Source organism: Grampus griseus, assembly GCF_964374135.1.
Source record: "Grampus griseus genome assembly, chromosome: 2".
Classification (NCBI taxonomy): Eukaryota; Metazoa; Chordata; class Mammalia; order Artiodactyla; family Delphinidae; genus Grampus; species Grampus griseus.
The window spans coordinates 4,625,913-4,644,273 of record NC_139018.1 but is presented as its reverse complement, the minus strand read 5'-3'; the positions used below and the strand labels follow the sequence as shown (position 1 = coordinate 4,644,273).

Here is an 18,361-nt window from a genome sequence, read left to right as displayed (position 1 = left end):
GATGATAGCCGATGGGGGTATAGAGGAGGGTCCTGGCATGAGGTCAGAGGCCGGAGCTCATCTATGTGGCCAGAGGCAGAGCTGCCGCTGTCTGGGCCTCATCAGCCCCACCTGGACCTTGACCATGATAAGGTGGGCCTGGCTGATGGACGTTTGGTTTTGTGTCTGAGCTCCTACGACCTAAGAGACTGGACTCCTCCTCCCAGCCCAAGACAGATGGGTTCTGGTCCTATGGGACCCACAAGGGAGGGCTGCACTCCAGCTCAGCAGCCAGAAGAAGGCCCTGCTCTCATGTCCAGTCTGGGGCCTCCGTGTTGGGCCCACCTGTCCCCAGGTCCCCTGGGCATTCCCGAGTGACTCATCCACAGCACTGAGGGTCACTTGGGAAGGCCCCGGGGCCCTCTCCCCTAGCCCGTGGGACCTGCACTGGAACAAGCTGGGCTCTGCTGGGTCCCTGCCCCCTGGGGAATGGGTGCACCCGCTACCGAGCTGCCTCCCCAGGGATGCTGATCCTGGCCTTGGGAGGGGGGAAGAGGGGGGAGGAGGAGGCCAAGAGACCCTCCAGGCCCCGCGGATCTTCCTGAAACCCAGCAGCCAGAGCTGGGCCTTGGTGCAGCTTCCGGAAGGAAGACACAGGAGGGGTGATCCCAAAGTGGGGGTCAGGGCGCCCAAGGGAAGTTGTGAATATTCAAGTCGACTGATCCCGAGCCAGCCGAGAAGGGCGCCCAGTGGAGTCCTTAAGGCTCAAAGTTTAGCACCTGGAGGGAGGCCGAGGGGGACTCTCCCCAGACGCCCTCTCGGGATTCCCCTAAAATGGCTCCAAGACGCGACTGCCTGGCCCGCCGGGAGGACCCCCTCCCCCGCCCCTCCCCCCACAAGGTGGAAACTTAAAAACTCAGAACAGGCAACTGTCAGCTGGGGGATGGGAGACCGGCCGGCGCGGGGGACTGATGCGTAACGGCAGGAGCAGGGTCCCGGGGGACAATCCAGAGTCCAGGGCAGGGCCCGGGGTACCGCGTAAACCCGCGCGCGCGCCGACCCGGCCCTGGGTGGCGCACTCCCACCCGCAGCTGCATCGGCCCCGGCCCGGCCGGGGACCCCCCGCGCGGCGCTCCCCGCGGTCTAGCCGAGCGCGCGCGCGCGCACACACACGCACCACACACACGCATACCGGCCCGGGCCAGCCCCGCCGGGCGGCCGCGGGCCGTAGATGCGCTCGGGCAAAGCCCTCTCCCGTCGCCCTCCCTAGCGCCCCCATCCCCGACCCCGGCCCCGGGAGCCGCGGCACGGAAGACGCTCCACTCACCTGAGTTTCTCCATGTCTGCGGCAGAGGCCTGCGAGAAACCAAACGAAAGGGTCAGCAGGCAGGAGGCGTGCGCTCCGCGGCCGCGCCGGGCGGAGCTGGGCACCGCGGGCACAGGCGGGCGCGGCGGCGGGTCACCCCCGCGCGGCTCGGTTGTTGGAAAGTCCGGCCCGCGCGCCCCCAGCCCACACTCACTGGCCGCAGTCCCTGGGACTCAGTGGGTGCGCGGGGCCTCGGCCGAGTAACAGGTGAGCCCGCCCGGGCCGCCGCGCACCGAGTTACGCCCCCCGGGGAGAGGAAGGGGCTGGCCCGGGGACTCGGGACCGCGCTGACCGGGGCGATCCCAGTCTCGCCTGCCTGAAAAAGAGGGGACCCGGACTGGCTGCGTTAACTCTCCGGCGGCCGCGGTCCCCGCTGCACCCCCCCCCCCCGCCCCACCCCGCCCGTTAACCCTTCCAGCCCCGCGCTCCCTCCCGGAGGAAGCCAAACCCTGAATTGCAGAATCTCCGAGTCGGAGAATGTTCAAATCGGGCAATTGGGGGCCATATGGAAGTGCAGAACCTGACACGCACACGATCCGAGGGTGCTAGCAGTCGGGACCTCAGACTCCTCAATCAGGGACCCTGCTGCCCTCAGCTCCTGGGGTCCGGGCCTGGCTCGCCCCTCCGGGCCCAAGGGATTAACCCTTGCGCGCCCTGTTCGCCAGCGGGGCTCCCTGCCGGGCTTGCGCAGACCCGCCCGCGCGCGGCTTGGAGACCCTCCCCGCCCAGCCCGGCGCAGCCGGGAAGCCCCTCCGAGGGCCGGACGGGGGGCCCACCGGCTGCCGTTAACCCTGCGGGCGCCGGCGAACAACCCGGACCGCTAGCGGCCCGGGCGGGATCGCACTTCCTGCGCGAAGCGGGGGGCGCGGGGAGGGCTCTCCATCGCCCGGGAGAGGCCGCTCCCGGGGGCTTTTCCCCGTCCTTCCGTACCATGGCCGGCATTAAAGGGGGACGGGGGGCTGAGCCCAGGGACCACGCGACACACCTGGGAAGACTGATGGCTGCCCATCCCGGCCCCTCGCGCCAGGAGCCGCCGCCGCGTCCGCCGGGAGCGCGCTCCGCTCCGGTCGGGGCCCCACGCCGCCTCCCCACCGCCCCGCCGGGCGAGGGCGCAGCCCGGCAGCCAGCGCCGAGCTGGAAGGCCCGACCGGGGGCCCTTCGCCAGGCTCGGCCACCAATTCCCCGGGTGCTGGTCAGGCCCTCCCGAGACTCCCCTGGCCTCAGTTTCCTCACCTGCGAGCTGGGCTTGGGGGCAGGGGGAGCAAGACAAGGCGCTCTGCTGCCCTTCTCCATCGCGGACTGCGGAGGGGCTGGGGTGCGGGAAGGAATTCCAGAGGAAAAGATCCCCGAGGCGTCTGGACTGGCGGCCAGACACAATCCCCGACGCTCTAAAAGTTGTCGGAGACCACGAGCCCAGACCCCTCTATATACCCTCCTCCCCCAAGACAAAGAGCTGGCCGATTGGCCAGCATCTCCCCGACGCCCCCTATGTACCCAGGCCCACCTTTCCCAGGTTCCCATCACCGCGCTCAGCACACTAGATCCCAGCATACAGCAGGCGCTCAATAAACACGGATAATGCATGCTTGAATCCTACACCTCTCTGGCGTGTCTTTCCTGCCTCTTCCCTTCTGGCTGTGAGTTCCAGGCAGGAGCCCGGTCCCTTCACCAGGGCACCCCCAGCACCCAGCAGGCCTGGCTTCCACCCCGCCAACGCAGGGTGGGAGGAGCCCTGCGCTGCGAGGGTCAGCCCCAAGCCCCAAAGTCCAAGTGTTCCATCATCCACCCACGGTGGCTCGCTCATTCATTAGCTCTGGGCTTGGTTCTTGCGGTTCGGAGGCGGCAGCAAATGAGGCGAGCCCTGCCCTCAGGGGCTAATGGTTGAGAAATGAAACCGCGGCTCGCCTCCCGGGAGTGTCCACTCACAGCAGAACGGCAGAGATAATAAGGACACCACCGCCCAGCAGCCCTGCGTTCACCGCACTGTCCGGCTCTTCCTCAGGGAAGCAGTCACTCGCATTTTAAACATAAGGAGAGCGAAGCTCAGAGACAGAGCCCAGCCGGGCCTGGACCCCATTCCTCAGAGACCTTTCCCACCCAAAGCCTGGGGACACCCCTCAGATGCCTCCAGTTGCCTCAGTCACTCACAGTGAATGACCTGCCAGGGAGTTTGTCTAAAATTAATAAGAATGTATTAAAATTTAATTATAAAAATCTCACATTTATTATTTATATTGAATGTTTCAGCTCTTCTAAAAGGCCTGTCTGGGAATTTCTTCCCCAAGAAGGGACTCTAGGAGAGGCTGCTGAGTCGCCCTGGTGGCAGGGGGTGGGGTGGGAGGGGCAGAAGGCTGACAGGGAATGGGAGGGGGGGTCCAGCCGCAGCACCTCAGCAGCCCCTGCCTTCACACTGCTAATCCAGACCCTGAAGCCTGGCTCTGATCCTACCACGCAGTCTCCCCAGACCCAGTGACTGTGTGGTCACCACCGCCCTCACCCTTAAAGGCTGCTTCCTCCAGTCAGCCCTCCATGATGGAGGCCCAGCGGAGTAGTTGGGTTTGGCCTCCACACCAGTTCTGTACTCCCTGGGGCAGGGCCTGTGTCTTGCCCAGCTGTGTCCCGGGGCTAGCCCAGCACCTCACCCAGGGGGTGGGAGCTGTGCGTGAAGCTCTGGGTGTATGTGCAAAGTGCAGTCACAGCTGTGTGTGGCTGGCCCTGTGCGGAGGGGCTATGCCTTTGGCAATGGTCTTGGTATTGGGGCCAGAGAACCACGTTTGGGTCTTGACTCTGCAAATCCTAATCACAAGATTTGGGGATATTCCTGACATGCCCCTCTTTTGGATGAGGACACCTGGGCCAGAGCATGAAGTGGCTTGCCCAGAGTCACCTGAGGTTAGCTGAGGCCTGCCTGTTGGGCTGGGTGGAGGAGAATGGGTCTGCGTGGGTCTCAGACCAGAGGTGGTGCCTCCATTATAGAAGGGGGGCCGGGGCTGGTGGAGGCCATGACTATGAGGGACCTTGAGATGTCTAGGGTCCCCAGTGTGAAATGATGGGGCAGGAAATACCTTCAAGGTCCCATCTGGCCCCTCCAGGGACCACAGGCAAGTGGGGCCCCAGTGCTCTCCTGATACAGGTAGGAACACAGGCTGGCACTCTGGGTGCCCTCAGAGGGAGAGTTCATCCCTGCCCTGGGCGCTGTCCCTCTGGTTCACCCCATACTCACAGCCCCACGCCTATTCCTGCGACACACCTGTGACATTGTCACTGTCTGTCCTAGACTCTCCTCTTGTCTCTTCTAGGTGGTCCAGCCCAGTGGCCATCTTTATTTCACACAAGCCTCACACAAGCCCCACTTGTTGGCTAAACCGGACCACACCATGCATCCCTGCCTCAGCCCACCTGCTACGTCTTCCTCCATGCCTTTGCTGGCTGGCCCCTGCCGCCCCGAATGCTCACCCTCCTTCACCCCGAGCCATATTCTGAGCTCCCTGCCGACCACCACGGCCCCACCACCTCCCTCCTTTCCCTATTCCCTGAGAGACTCTGAGCTTCCCGAGGGCCAGAGACAGGCCCCTCCACCCTTAGTTGCCTGCTGTACAGCCAGCGCAGCCTTTGGCCGTTAAGGAAATCAATCCTGTTTAATCCCCATCGTGACTTGCGAGGTGGGTCTTACAACCCCCATTTTACAGATGCAAAAACAGAGGCTCCAAGACGCAAACCCCTGCAGGTTGGGTGCAGAAGCGTGGAGGGTTGGGGCAGCTTCCCGAGCGGCCATCCTCCCGGTGGCATCTGGGCACGTGACTGATGCACACAGTAGGTGCTCCCAAGGGCAATGGAGGGAGGCGACTCTGCGTCACAAGTCAAGCCTCAACGAGGGGTCGGTAAATACTGACTGGGCCCGGCCTAACCCTCTGACCACACCCCCACCACCTGCCCTTCACTTGGCACACATTGGCCACACTGGCCACTTTGCTGGTCCCAAGCTCACCCAGCTCACTCCTGCCTCAGGGCCTTTGCACTTCCTTCCCTCTGCCTGGATCTTTCCTTCTCTGACTACCCACCTAAAGTAGCTCCTCTCTCCCACCAAATGATTTCTCATCACGCCCTGTCCCTTTGGACGCATCCTCTGTGTCCATTTGCCTGCCCTCGCCCCTGCACCTGCACTACAAGAGACATCCCCGAGAGCAGGGCCCCTCTGCTTCAGCCACGGTGTCTCCATCACTAGGGCCTGTTGCAGAGGCCTCTGATGAGCCGTTGGTGACGCCTGAATGAATGCGATCGCTCTTAATCCCCAGCCAGTGGCATCTGATCTCCACCTCGAGCAGCCTCTGGTCTGCTCTCACGGTCCCTGTCACTCACCCGTCGTCCCATCCCCTCCCCCAAGCCCACCCCCACGTTGGGGGCACCTGAGCCCGCTTGGTACCCAGCACACACACACCTGCACAGAGCCCTGCCCAGGGAACCCCTCTGCTGATGGGGGTCAGTCCCACACTGGCCCCCACGAGCAGATGTGTGAACCCTCTACTGGACCATCTGGCCCGGGTGTGTTGCTGCCCTTTCCCACCCAAATCTTGTGATGCCTGGAAACTGTCGCGCGAAGGAAAGCGGGTCCAGGTCAGGGAGGGGTCTGCTGGGTGCTGAGGCCTCCCCTCTGCCTCCGACTCACCCTGTGACCCTGGGCGAGTCCCTGCCCTCCCTCAGGGCCTGTGATGGGTCCCCTGGGCCCTCCTTAGATCTACTCTGAGCTCCAGCTTCCTTGGTTTCTTCCTGACCCTGTTCTCTCACCCTCTTCTCAAGGGGAGGAAACGAGCCGACGAGTACAGAGGGCAGAGATGGGGGGGACCAAATCCCAGATGTGGCCCAGGCAGCGGCCACCCACCTCCCACTGACGGAGACTTGGGCTTCCTATGCAGCTATGTGAACTTGGGCAAAACCCTCAACCTCTCCGAGCTCAATCCCTCATCTAGGGAGGATGGAAGGTCTTCAAAGGACGTTGTGAGTGACACGGTGGCCACGCATGCGTATGGGCCTGTCTTGGGGATAGGGCTGGTGAAGGGCTGCAGCCACTCCCGAGCCAGACTTCAGACGTCATCACTCAGGGTGGACCCTCTTCTCAGAGGTTTTACATCACTCCTTGCCTTCTTGCATTCACTCAACAAACATTCACCGTGTGCCCTGTTCTAGGGGACTCAGCAGTGAACAGACTAAACTAGAGGACCTTCTCTGCTCTCACGGTGCTGAGATTCCCACAGCGGGGAGGCTCGGGGCATCAGTGCAGTGCCCGTCCTGCCCTGAGTTCAGGAAGCGTCCGGTCACCAGTGGGGAGCAGAGGTTGAGTTGGGGGCCCCTCGGGCTGCTGTGCGGAGGACGCACTGAGGGGTGAGGGCAGGGCCCAAGGAGTCCAGCTGCAGGCACCTATACAAATCCAGTGGGGACCAGGGTGGAGGCGGGAGAGGCACTCAGATGCCCTGACAGACTAGAGAAGGGGGTGGAAGGAAGAATCGCCAAAGATGAGGCCATGGGTTTTGGCCTGAGCAGCTTGAAGGGGGCTGGGGAGAAGCTCAGGGTTCGGGTCCAGACATCCCAGCAGGGATACGGACAAGAGGGTGGGGACTGGGGTTTGGAGTTCAGAGGAGGGTCCAGGAGATGTGAATCTGGGAGTGGCCAGCATGGAGACAGCAATTAGGCTCAGAAACTGGATGAGGTCGCCAAGGGAGTGAGCGTAGATGGGGAAGAGGAGGGGCTCTGCCAGGCGAGGGTTCAGAGAGGGGGAGGGGCAGGCGGGGAGGTAGGAGGGGAGAGGCGGTGTCACAGACTGTGTCATGGGTGAGAAGCCAGCCTCGGGTCCCTCAGCATCCCCCGCAAGGCTCGCTGCGCTGGGCACACAGTGGGTCATCCCGATACCTTAGTCGGAATACCAAGGTGAGCACACGTGGATGGGAAAGGGGCGAGCACTGGCCCAAGGTCACTCAGCAAGTTGGGGACTTGAACCCATACCTTGGCTTGGGGCTGTCCCCAGATGGGGCCAAGAATGTCCTTCCCCTGGGGATTCTGGAGGACCTTGCTGCGGGCTGAGAGGTGCCTCGTCCCATCCCCCCGGCCGGGCCCCAAGCTTCTCTGCGTGGCCTGGGCAGGGCCTCAGCTTCCCAGCCGTGCGCCGGTACAGACGGACTAGGCCCGCGGCAGCAAACTGGCCCGCTGAGCTAAATCGGGCCCGCCGGCATGTTGTATTTGGCCTGCGAGAGGGTTTTAATTTTTTTTTTTTAAACGTTTGAGCCAACATTTAAAAATTGGGAGAGTTTACATTTTAAAATCCGTATTTTTGGCTTCTACTGAAATTTTGGAAGATCTGGCAACTCCGGCCCACATTCCCACATGGCAACAGTTGGGGAGCAGGGAAGCAGCTGCCCCCTCCAGAAGCACCTTGGGGGTCCCCCACCGGGGAGAGGCGCCATCACACCTTACGCTGGCCCTACAGACGGGGAGCCTGAGGCCCAGAGGGTGGAGGGGGCTCGCTCGTGAGGTCTCACGGTGGGAAAGCCCCTCAGGCCGGATCCAAACCCAGCCCTGGGGAGTTCCAGGCCTGGCGTCTGGGTCTTGTCACAACATCACTAAGGCCACTTCAGGGTCACCAGCCCGCCTCTCCTTCCTTGACCCCGGCCTGTGCTTTCTGCTCTCTTCCGCCCGTTTTGTTCTCAGGAAACACCTGGCTTCAGTCATTCACACTGTAGTACGAGTGAGCCTTGGTACCAGGTCTGTGACAGTGACGGCTGGAGGTCCCGGAGACCTTCCACAGTGGCTTCTTGTTTGCTGGACAGTGAAGGGGCGGACCAGAGTCCCCCACGACCGTGCCGCCAGGCGGGGCAGAGGCCTTCCCCCACCCTTGCCTGCTCTGCCACTTCCTCCCTGAACTGGCTGACGGCGCGGCTCCAGGCACTGTCCTCCAGAAAGGGCTTTCAGACTGCTGCCTGGAGCCCGGGGTCTCCCTACCTTCCCGGAGCCCCACCTTCACCCTGGGAACTGTTCCGAGGACACAAGCCTGTCCAGGCTAGGTAGAGGGACCGTCATCATCACCTTCACGGCCACCATCGTCCCAGGGACGGGATTCCTGTCGTGCGCCAGGCACCTCCACTGGCCACACACACGAAGACACTGGGGGATGCGGCTTGTCCGGGTTCCCTGAGCTGGGGCACAGCCCAGCCAGGACCCTGCCGGGCCCTGCTCGCTGAGCCTCAGTTCCTGGTCTGAGAAATGGGCCAGATCCTAGTATCTCTCTCACTGGCCCGTTTGGAGTATTCGGCGCGAGGCCGGAGCTGACCACATATGACGCTGGGCTGGGCTGGGCTGGGCTGGGGGCTGATGGCCACCTCCCGCTTCAAGGAGCCAACACCAGCTCCTTGGGAAGGACATGCTGGCCGGGACCCAGGACAGAGCCCTGCCCCCCAGCACCTGCTGCAGGACCCCGACAGGTCCCCGAGGCCCTGTGCTGCCTTCAGACAGAATCTTCCAGAGGCCTGAGCATCATGGGGCTCCCCCGGACCCAGTGGTCCCTGGAATGAGGTCTGCGTGGTGTGCAGAGCCTAGAGCGGAGGGTGGGGAGGTCCCGGATGGCCAGGCCCGCGTGGAGGAGGCTGGGGACACGATCCTTACTGGGTGCCTGCTGGATGCTTTCCCCGTGACAAGGCGAAAGAAAACTCGTGACCATGACCGCTTTTCCACAGCCGGGGAAACCGAGGCCCCGAGTGGGTGGGCAACCTGCCCAGGTCCTTGAGCTGGGTCCCCCTGAGCTGAGAACTCCCCGGCTGCACTTGGCCCAGCAGACCCCAGAGGAAGGGCTGGTGGTCTTCAAATACCCAGCGCTCCCCTCCAGCCACGCTGCTCCCTGGCTCTCCCTGGAGAAAGGCAGGTCAGGTCATTGGAGGCAAGTGACGCGGAGAAGCGTAGGGGGGAAAGTGCAGAGGGGGAGGTGAGACGGCCTGTGTCCAGCCCCGGCTCCTCCCGTGACCTCCCCTCGCCTGTCGCCTCCCAGTGCGCAGTAGTTCTGCAGCACAAGGATGACACCGACCCGCTGCGGGTGCACAGGGATGGAGAGTTAGAACAACTCTGGTAAGCACTAGGCAAGCATCAGCTCTCTGCTACCGCCCAGGATTTTATTTTTAAAAGAACCCCTCCGTGCAGGGCGGCCATTCCGGGAGGGGCCGGGACGAGATCTCCACCACCTGGCCCTGCAGCCCCACCTCGAGCCTGTGGCCAGGACAAGGCCCTCAACAGCCCATAAGGACCCGCCCTGGTCCCTGGGGACACAGGTGGTTTGGGAGACGAAGGCTAGCAGCGAGGTGGGGTGCCGTCATCCTGACACCTGCACGACCCGATCCCCCAGGACGGCCGAGCAGGTCTCACCGAGTCCTTCTTCCCACCTGTCTGAGGCTGAAGTGTGTGTGTGTGGGGGGTGATGATGTGCTACTTAGATTCGAAGACCTCAGTCCAAGCCCAGACTCCCCAGGGGCCCCGGGGCAACTCAGAGCCTCAGTTTTCCAACTCCATAAAATGGGCAGCTAGGAAGGACGTGGACCCACCCGTCTGCCTGACAGGACTGTGACATCCGACCTCACGTGGACGTGTCTGAGGTTCAAAACTTCAAAAGAATCATCATATAAAATCCCGTGGTGAAACACCAAGGTCTCTGCCACTGGGGGTGTGATATTATTGTTATCATTGTTTACTCGTGCGTACTCCAGAAATAGCCTGCCTGCCCCAAAGCCAGAAATTTCATCCTAGAGCTGCATTCTTCGGGTGCTTAAGGTCTTTCCCGTTACAGTGATTATGAAAGAGGGGTGATGAGGGAACTCGGAGGGGGTCAGCCAGAACTTGTGAGGAAATGGCCCATCAAGGAGAAGGGAAGGGGCCCCAGCAGACCTCTGTCCAGCTGCCCCCTAGGGGATGGGCGAGGGCTGAGACTCACCGGGCTTGGAGGCCTCTGGGGGGAAGCAGCTGGGCCTCCATGCTTGCCGCCGCCCACGCGAGTCTCCGTGGCCCGGCCCGGCCCCCCTCTGCTTGCAGCCTCCGGGGCCACCTCCGAGGACAGCTGGGGGCTCAGGGCCAGGGTCTTCTCTGGGGCTGCAGATCCTGCGAGGGGCTCCCGGGCCAGGCCTGGGTCTTCCTCGCCTGGGGAGGGCTCCGGGCTGCGGCCTCTGGGGCCCCGGAAGGCCTCCAGGGTCCCGGGGTCCAGAACACGCACGGCGACCTCATCCAGGAATCTGGAGAAGGGCAGCCTGGCCTCCTGTCGGCGGCTCAGCCGGGCGAGAGGGCCGGTGGCAGCCCTGCTGCCAGTGCCCAGGGGCTCCGGGATGGACAGCAGGCCAGGTGATGCATTTGTCTCCTCCTGGCCAGGCTGTTTCAGCCAGCTGGGGTGAGATGGTGGGCCCTTGGGGTTCTGACCTGAGCTGGGGCTCAGTCTGCAGCTTTGAAGGTCCTCTCTGCAGACCTCCTTCCTGGGGGCTTCAGCCCTAGGCTCCACAAGGGAGCCGTGGCCATCCTGTCTGCGGCTGCCGGGGTCAGAGCCCCGTGCCTGGAAGCCGGCCCCTGAGAGCATCCTCCTTGGGCAGTCCAAGGCCAAGCCTCTCCAAGTACCTCACTGACACCTACTTCTCTCCTCCCACGTGGCTGGGACCCCTTTGCCCTCTGTGGGGGGCGGCGGCAGGGCCACCCGTCCCTCACTGGCCAGAGTGATCAGCTGAACGCTCGCCCCCATCGATCCAGAGAGCACGTGGCAGGGGGCCTCCCGCCCCCTAAATTGATTCTCAGTAAATAGGAGCTGGACTCCAGGGCTTAGAAAGTGCTAGAGAAGGGAAGGTCATGTCCTGGGCTCTTCATCTGCCTGGGGAGGCAGCCTGCACTGAATGAGCACCTGCTGTGTGCCGGGGGGCGGGGGGAAGCCCTGGGCTGGGCCTCACACCCTGCACTCCCCACGTCTCCTCATCTCTGCCAGGTGTGGGGTTGGGTGCAGGGACATGGGTGAATATGGGGCCTGAAGGAGGGGAAATTAGAACCGCAACCATCTGGCAGAATGGGAGGGTGTGGTGGAGACTGCTGGCTGCCCACTGTCCTCCCACTCTTCCTTAGTGAAGAACCCTCCTTTTATTCTGGGAGGCAAGATACCCAACTAAAAGACTGCATTTCCCAGGCTCCTCTGCAGCCAGGGGTAGCCAATGAGATATAAACAGAAATTACTGGGTGTGACTGCTCCTTAAAAGGGATCAGAAAGCTTGGCTGTGCCCTTTTTGCTCCCACTCCCAAACCCTCCTGCTTCTTATCTAGAACATGGAAGTGATGGTCGGAGCTACTGCAGCTGTTTTGCACTGCGAGGCAAACTTGAGGCGGAAGCCATATATAAAGGCTGGAGGAACAGAAAGACAAAAAAGAACCTGGGTTCCTGATGACCACTGAGTCATCACACTAGCCCTGGACCACCTGCCTCTGGCACTGCCTTAACTTGACAGAAATAACCCCCTGTCTTATTTAAACCATGGTTATTTCCAGTCCCTGTTACTAGCAGCTGTGTGCAATTCCTCACTGATACACAGGGGATAAGGTTAGGAACCATGGTTGACAGCGCTATGAGGCAAGAGCCTTTGGCACATGGGGGCCCAGGGTGCAGTTAGATGGGGAGTGAGGTGGGGAAGAATACCCCAGAGAAGGGCCAGAGCCCTTGCTCCTTTGCGTGAAGGGAGACACACAGATCCCTGGCATCTCAGGAAGCCAGGGGTCCACGCAGAACTCCTGGGATGCAGCTGCATGAGTCAAAGGAAGGCTCGCTAGGGGGCGGCAGCCCCAGGCTCTTGGCCATGATCCCCAGCCCTGGCTTCTGGTGCTGCTTGGAGGATGGCCTAGGCTCTCTTTGGCACTGCCTGCTCACGGCTGTGTACCTGGGGCCTCTGCCCATGTGGCAGTGCCGAGGTGCCTCACATCAAGTGCTGGGGACCCTTCTTTTCTGAGCTCGGCTGGACACCTCTCTGGACGCCTCACAGCACCTGTGACTAAATGTCTGAAGAGCTTCGTGAGCTCACCTGCCCACGACAGGGATGGAAGCTGCCTGGACCTGCCCTCTCCCTCTCCCTCTCCCCCTTTCCCCCACTGTACCCCTAGCCGTCAGGCCCTGACTATTCAGCCTTTCTCACACCTGGCCACCTCCCTCCATCCTCAGCATCACCTTGCTGGTCCCAGGTGCCACCATGTTTCATCCGAACACCTATAATCACCCCTCCCTGGGGTCCCTGACCCCAGCTTGGTCCACCCCACAAACGAGCCAGTGTGAACTTTTAAAATCACAGACCAGATAACCAGACAACATCACACATTCATACGCCCTGCAAGGCCCCAGTGTCTTTTCTACCCTCCCCCACAGACCACTCCAGGAACTTCCGTCTAGTTCCTGGATGTGCCAAGCTCTCTCTGGCCTCAGGGCCTTTGCACTTGCTGTTCCCTCTCATCATCTAACTCCCAGCTAACTTTCAGGGCCCCAGTTCAATAGCCTGTCACCTTCCTGGCCCCAGTTCAACAGCCTGTCCCCAGGCTATTGAACTGGGGCCCTGAAAGTACATGATGCTAGCATGTACCCATTCACACCTGGTCTGATCTGGACTAGCCCCAGATCAGATCAGGCACCCCTGCAGCAGCCTCTCATAACCCCTGCTCTTCTTAACATGACCCCTACCTGTAATCGACATTGCAATTATTTGTTTATTATCTGTATCCCCCTAGAATGTAAGCTCTACTCTACCCCAGCTCCCTGCACAGGGCCAGGCACATAGGGGGCACTCAACAAGTAGTTCTCGAATGAATGAGTAAGTGAAGGCACCCCAGGTCCGACTCTCTCTTCACAGGCATCCCCAGCCTGGTGTGGGCCTCCTCTGGGCTGGGCACTGGGCAGGAGAACGTGGGGAGTCAGGGGTCTCAGGCTCTTTGGAAGGCCACAGTGCTCCCAGCCACTGCTGCAGGTCCTGGAAGGCCACCCCTTTACGCATGGACACCCCCCTCCCCCGCAGCAGTCATCCAGCCCTGCTCCATTACTAGTGGGAACTGAACTTGGAGGCCGGCAGGTCCAAGGTCAAATCTACCTCCAACACCCCAACTGATCCTGGGCAAGTCACGTCCCCTCCTCATTGCCACGTGGGGACACAGCAGTACCCCGCCCCGGGCAGTGATGTAGTGAGAGTGCAGAGAGCGCGCTGGGTGTCTTCAGCACAGAGCCTGGCATCTCGTGGGACCTCAGAACCCATCAGCCCAGGGCTCTAAGTTGGCCATTCCCCTACTATGTGCGGTCACAGGAATGTGCTGGGGGCCCTGGCCAGCCGGTCCTCTGAGCCTCTCCCAGAGTTGCTGGCTGTATCAGACAAGTTCCTGTTGTCATAACAACCCCCTGGCTGTCCGCCGCCTGGGCCCGAGGCCCCGGAGGATGCTGTCGGCTGCCACGGCTCGCAGCCTGGGCCTGCTCACCTCTTAGCAGCCCGGGCTGCCTCTCCTGAAAGGGCTTCCGGCTCCCCTGCCTCTTGACTCATCTGCTCCAGCCCCGCTTCCTGAGCCCCTACTGTGTGCCAAGCTCCACACCATCGCCCAGATCCTCACCCAGTCCTGTGAGGGGGGACAGCCGTGAACTGTCTTATGCTTAAAGGAGCAGCCTCTCACGGGGGGCAGGTGACTTGTCTGAGGTCACGTGGCTTGGAGGCGGCAGACCCAGGATGGGACCCCCAGAGGTCAGGCATTCATGCCCTGTTTCACTCCTGGACCCCCTCAGTCCCTCCTCTACCACCCAGACCCACCCTGCTCCCAAGGATGGGAAGCTGGTGTCTGTGAGCTCCGAGGGAGGAGGGACCCAGCTCCTGGTTGCCTCCTGGGGCTGGAACAGGAAAACCCGGCCACAGGGCACTGGTGGGACCCTGCAGCGGGGGCTGGGGGGTGGGGAGGGCAGGCTGAGCATTCGCTAAGAGCTCCAAACATCACCTCACTTATTCTCACGGCACCCCCCAAACTGGGCCGTGCTACCCTATTTTATGGAGGAGGGCACGGGCTTCGGGGGCTGAATGGTAAACAGCCATGGCCTGCCACAGGCCAGGGACTGCAGCCAACACCCACAGAGCGCAGTCACCTTCCAAGCCTCCCTCAAGCCAGCGCGGAAGTTCCTATTACCATCCCCCGCTTTCATAGATGAGGACTTTCCGGGTCTGAGGATTTGCACACTTTTCATCACCCTGCCTCTGCTTCTGGTTATTTCTGTGCTGGCCTCAGAACCCTCGAGGGCGGCCACAGCCCCAGCATTCATGCTCTGTGCCGTCATTCCTGCACTCTGAATTTGGCCCCGGCCTTTGTTCCTCAGAAGGGGGGTGCACTTGAGCCATCCAGACCTTCCAGAAAGTCTCCCGGGACAAGGAGCTCCATGCAGGAGTCCCCGCTGGTCACCTGTCTTTACAGAAGGCTATACTGCGGCTTCATCGTTCCCTGAGCATGTCTTCCAGCATAACTGGAGAGGCCTCATGGCCCCCTGCCCTCTCCCCAGCTCTGCAGCCTCCCTGCTATGGGATCACGGAACGGGAGGGACGGGGGGTTACATGAAAAGAGGCTCCACCCATCCATCCCCGTAACCATTCATCTGCTAGCACGTACCCATTCACGCCTCAGTGCGTCCTTCCGTGCCTGTACCTGCCATCCGCCTCCCATTCACCCATGTATCCATCCTTGTCATTTGTATCTTGTATCCACACATCCATCTGTCCATCCACGGTTGCATACCTCCACTGACGTGTGTCTATTCGTGCACTGATCCACCCTCAAGCATGTCTCCATCCACTCTTCCTGTACCCATCCATTCACCCATCCGTTCTTACATCCATCCCCTTATTGACATTATTCAAGTCCCCATCCATCCAGCCCGGCATCCACGTGTTGCTGCAGTGGCAGCCTCCAGGCGCATGGCCTTTGGGGGCTGGAGCCACTGCTGCGTCCCCTTCCTGGCTGGGGGCGGGGGGACAGTGAAGGTCCCCGTCACTCTCCTAACACCTGCCACACTAGTCAAGGTCCATGTCTCCTGGCGGTAGACTGAGATCTTGAAAGGTGAGGTCTGTATCAGAGTCACCTAAGTGGTCCCAATGAAAGGGGCAGAGGGGTACATGGGGAGAGTGCGCTAGGGGGATGGAGAATTCCTTCATTTATTTGCTCACTCAGCCATTCATTCCTGTAATATTGAACCAACAGAGACAGCTCTGGTCAGCTCTTCCCACCACCAGCTACCATCGAGGGCCTGCTCTCGGGTCACGGAAGCCACTCCTCTGACCGAGAGAGGTGTTGTGCCTCAGACAGTGAGCCCCAGAGGGGGCAGGGCCTTGCTCAAGGTCACACAGCAGAGGAGGAACTGGAAACCGCGACTCCAGACTCCTATCCAGGCCTCTCCTCCAGGCTAGTGACCTGCTCTGCGGCAGGAGGGGGAACCCGGAGGGGACCCTGGGGGTGATTCTAGGCCAACACAGTGAGCCTGGGGTCACCCTTGGATTTGTCTCCAGAGATCTTTACCTGCTGTGAGGGGAGGAGACACACACACACACACACACATGCCGACCCATGGCCATGCCCTTGACCTCCACACTCCAGCTGGACTGACCCTCCTCTGATCCTCGCACGCCCCCCTCTCACCCCCAGGCCTTGACTCAGGCTGTGCTTCTCAGGCTCCTCCACCCCTCCCCTGTTCAACTCCTACTCACTCCTGGGCTTCACGAGCCTCCTGGGATTTGGGAAATTGTGAACCATCTCCAACCAAGCCCTGGATCCACGGACTGCCCTCCTCCCCTCTCATTCATTCATTCTTAACCATCCTTAAGTGCCTACAGGAGTAGGGATGCTACTTCAAAGTGTTGCCGGGGAGACGATGCGTGAAGATGTTTATACCGGGCCTGGCACGTAGTAGGTGCTCAATAAGTGGCAGCTACCTGGGGCCAGACCCTGTACCCAAGGGTCTTTGAGAGAGGATGGGGTATCGATCACCTTCCAGACTGCTTTGACTCACTTCCGCTCCCTGACCCGGAAACGACCCACTCCCCACGCCCGGCGCATGGAAAGCCAGACCCACACCACTGAGGCTCTAGGCACCCCTAGCCCTGCCCACTCAGCATCCCAGGTGCGAACAGCTCCAGGTTCTGAGGATAAGAGGAACTCGAGCGCAGGAATCTATAAATATGAGACAATAGCTCGGGAGGGTCCCTCTGCAGCAGCGCAGCCTCCCCTCGCCCGGCGCCAGCGCTTAGCAGCCGGGAAGAAGCCGCATCTGCCACTGTGCCTGCTTTTCTGTGCCGGCCTGATTATAGTGAGACTTGGGGAAATTAAGGGTTTTCGGGGACGCTGCCAGGGCCCAGGCTGCTGCCTTCCCGCCCTGTGCGTCACAGATGCCAGCGGAGCCGCCTCCATGGGCCACTTGCCCCAGCCGGCAGGGCCGCACCCGGCATGGCTGGGACGGCACACCACAGTGTATAAGGGGCTTTCTTCCACAGTCCTCCCTGGCCCTGGGAGTGCAGAGGGCTCTGCTGCAGGCAGTGGGCAGGGGAACTGGGGCCCGGTGAAGGGCAAGGACCTGTCCCCGGCCCCAAAGATCTAGGGCACTGGGGCCTCCATAGGAGCCAGGCCCATGGAGACCCTGTCCTGCTGGCCTGGGGCCCCAAGGCCTTGACCCCTGGTCAGCTTTCGGTCTGCACAGCCCAGGTCTGTGGCTGACCTTGGCCATCCAGGGCTCCTCCTTTGTAGGCACAGCTCATTCTGCCACCCCCGCTCACTCCTGGGTGCCTACTCTGCTCCCATCCTGCTGGTCCAGGAGGCTCCAGGATGTCGCCCACGCTGTTCCTGCCCCAAAGGAACCACACTGGGGATGGGGTGGGGCCCAGACAAGGAAGGAAACACCTCTAAACCAGGCAGGAAGCGGAAACGCTAGGGCAGCAATTCCCATCCAACAGGGCTGGGGTTCAGGGAGGGAGGAAGCTCCAGTGGAGCGGCCCTGGGCGAGCCCTCCCCTCCCTGAGCCTCAGCGGCTTCGCTTCTTACTGAGGAGAAGGGGAACACCTGCCCCGCAGGTGCCGAATGAGACCACCGAGGGGGTCTGGGGCCGGCGCAAGCCCACGCGCTGCAAACGCTCAGTGAACCAGCCCCTGGTCCAGCCTCCTTCCGGCTCCTCGACCTCTCCCAGGCGGTCGGCCTCACCGAGCCCTGACCCCGGGCAGGAGGGGGCCTGCCTGCACCGCGGCCACCCGCCGGGCACAGCGGAGGGTCCCAGATCCCTAGGCCCCGCCCTGCCCCCCTCCCCCGTCCCACCCTCCCTTTCGCCGCAGGGACGCACGTGTTGGGGGGCGAAGACCCGGCAACTCGGGCCCAGGTGCTGAGGCCGGCCGCGTGGGGGGCAGGGCAGCGCGCTGAGGCCGAGTCCCCGCCCCGCCCCGCCCCGCAAGCGCGCCCCGCGAGTGCTCCCCGCGGCCGGGCAAGCGTTCCTGTTGGGGCCCCGGCGCACCGGCACCGGAGGGAGCGCCACGGGCGGGGGAGACGACGCTGGACCGTCGCCCCCCTAGCGGGAGGGGGCACGCGGGCCGCCTCCGGCGCCGCGCGGAGACCGCCCTGCCGCGTGGGTGGTGCCCGCCCCGCCTCCGCGCCCGTGCCCGCGCCCTGCCCTCCCGGCTCGCAGGTACTCACCGCCCGGCGGAGCCGGCCCGGCCGCCGGCCACCCGTCCACATGGCCCCGGGGCAGCCACGCCGCTCGCCGCCGCGCTCGGGTCCCGCCGCTGCCGCCGCCCCCGGCCCGCGCCCTCCCCGCCGAGGCCGAGCGCGCCCGGAGCCGGCGCGGCCGGGGCTCCCCCACCCCGCCCGGCTTCCCGCAGGGAGCGCCCGCCCCCCGCCCCCAGCCCGGCTCCTCGCCAGCCCCGGCCCCGCGCAGCCGCGGCTGATTCAGCGGCTCCCCCCGCAGCGCCCTGGTGGGGCGCACTCGGGGGCCGC

At 62.6% G+C, this 18,361-nt stretch overlaps 1 protein-coding gene across 9 annotated transcripts in view; it reads right to left on the bottom strand.

Annotated features, from left to right (window-relative positions):
• The window catches only part of BEGAIN (brain enriched guanylate kinase associated), a gene marked incomplete at both ends in the record, with an annotated part of 43,185 nt that extends 25,082 nt beyond the window's left edge, over positions 1-18,103 (bottom strand). For 5 of the 9 annotated variants that reach the window (XM_082648801.1, XM_082648803.1, XM_082648804.1 and 2 more), the window contains 2 exons: positions 1,307-1,335; positions 2,331-2,354. In XM_082648801.1, the coding sequence (XP_082504927.1) occupies positions 1,307-1,335; positions 2,331-2,354 (53 nt within the window). Of the gene's footprint in view, positions 1-1,306; positions 1,336-2,330; positions 2,355-2,578; positions 2,639-18,061 lie in introns of those variants that run through there. The other 4 variants (XM_082648800.1, XM_082648802.1, XM_082648805.1 and 1 more) reach the window with 2 other exon arrangements.
• Between the last annotated feature and the right edge of the window lie 258 nt (positions 18,104-18,361).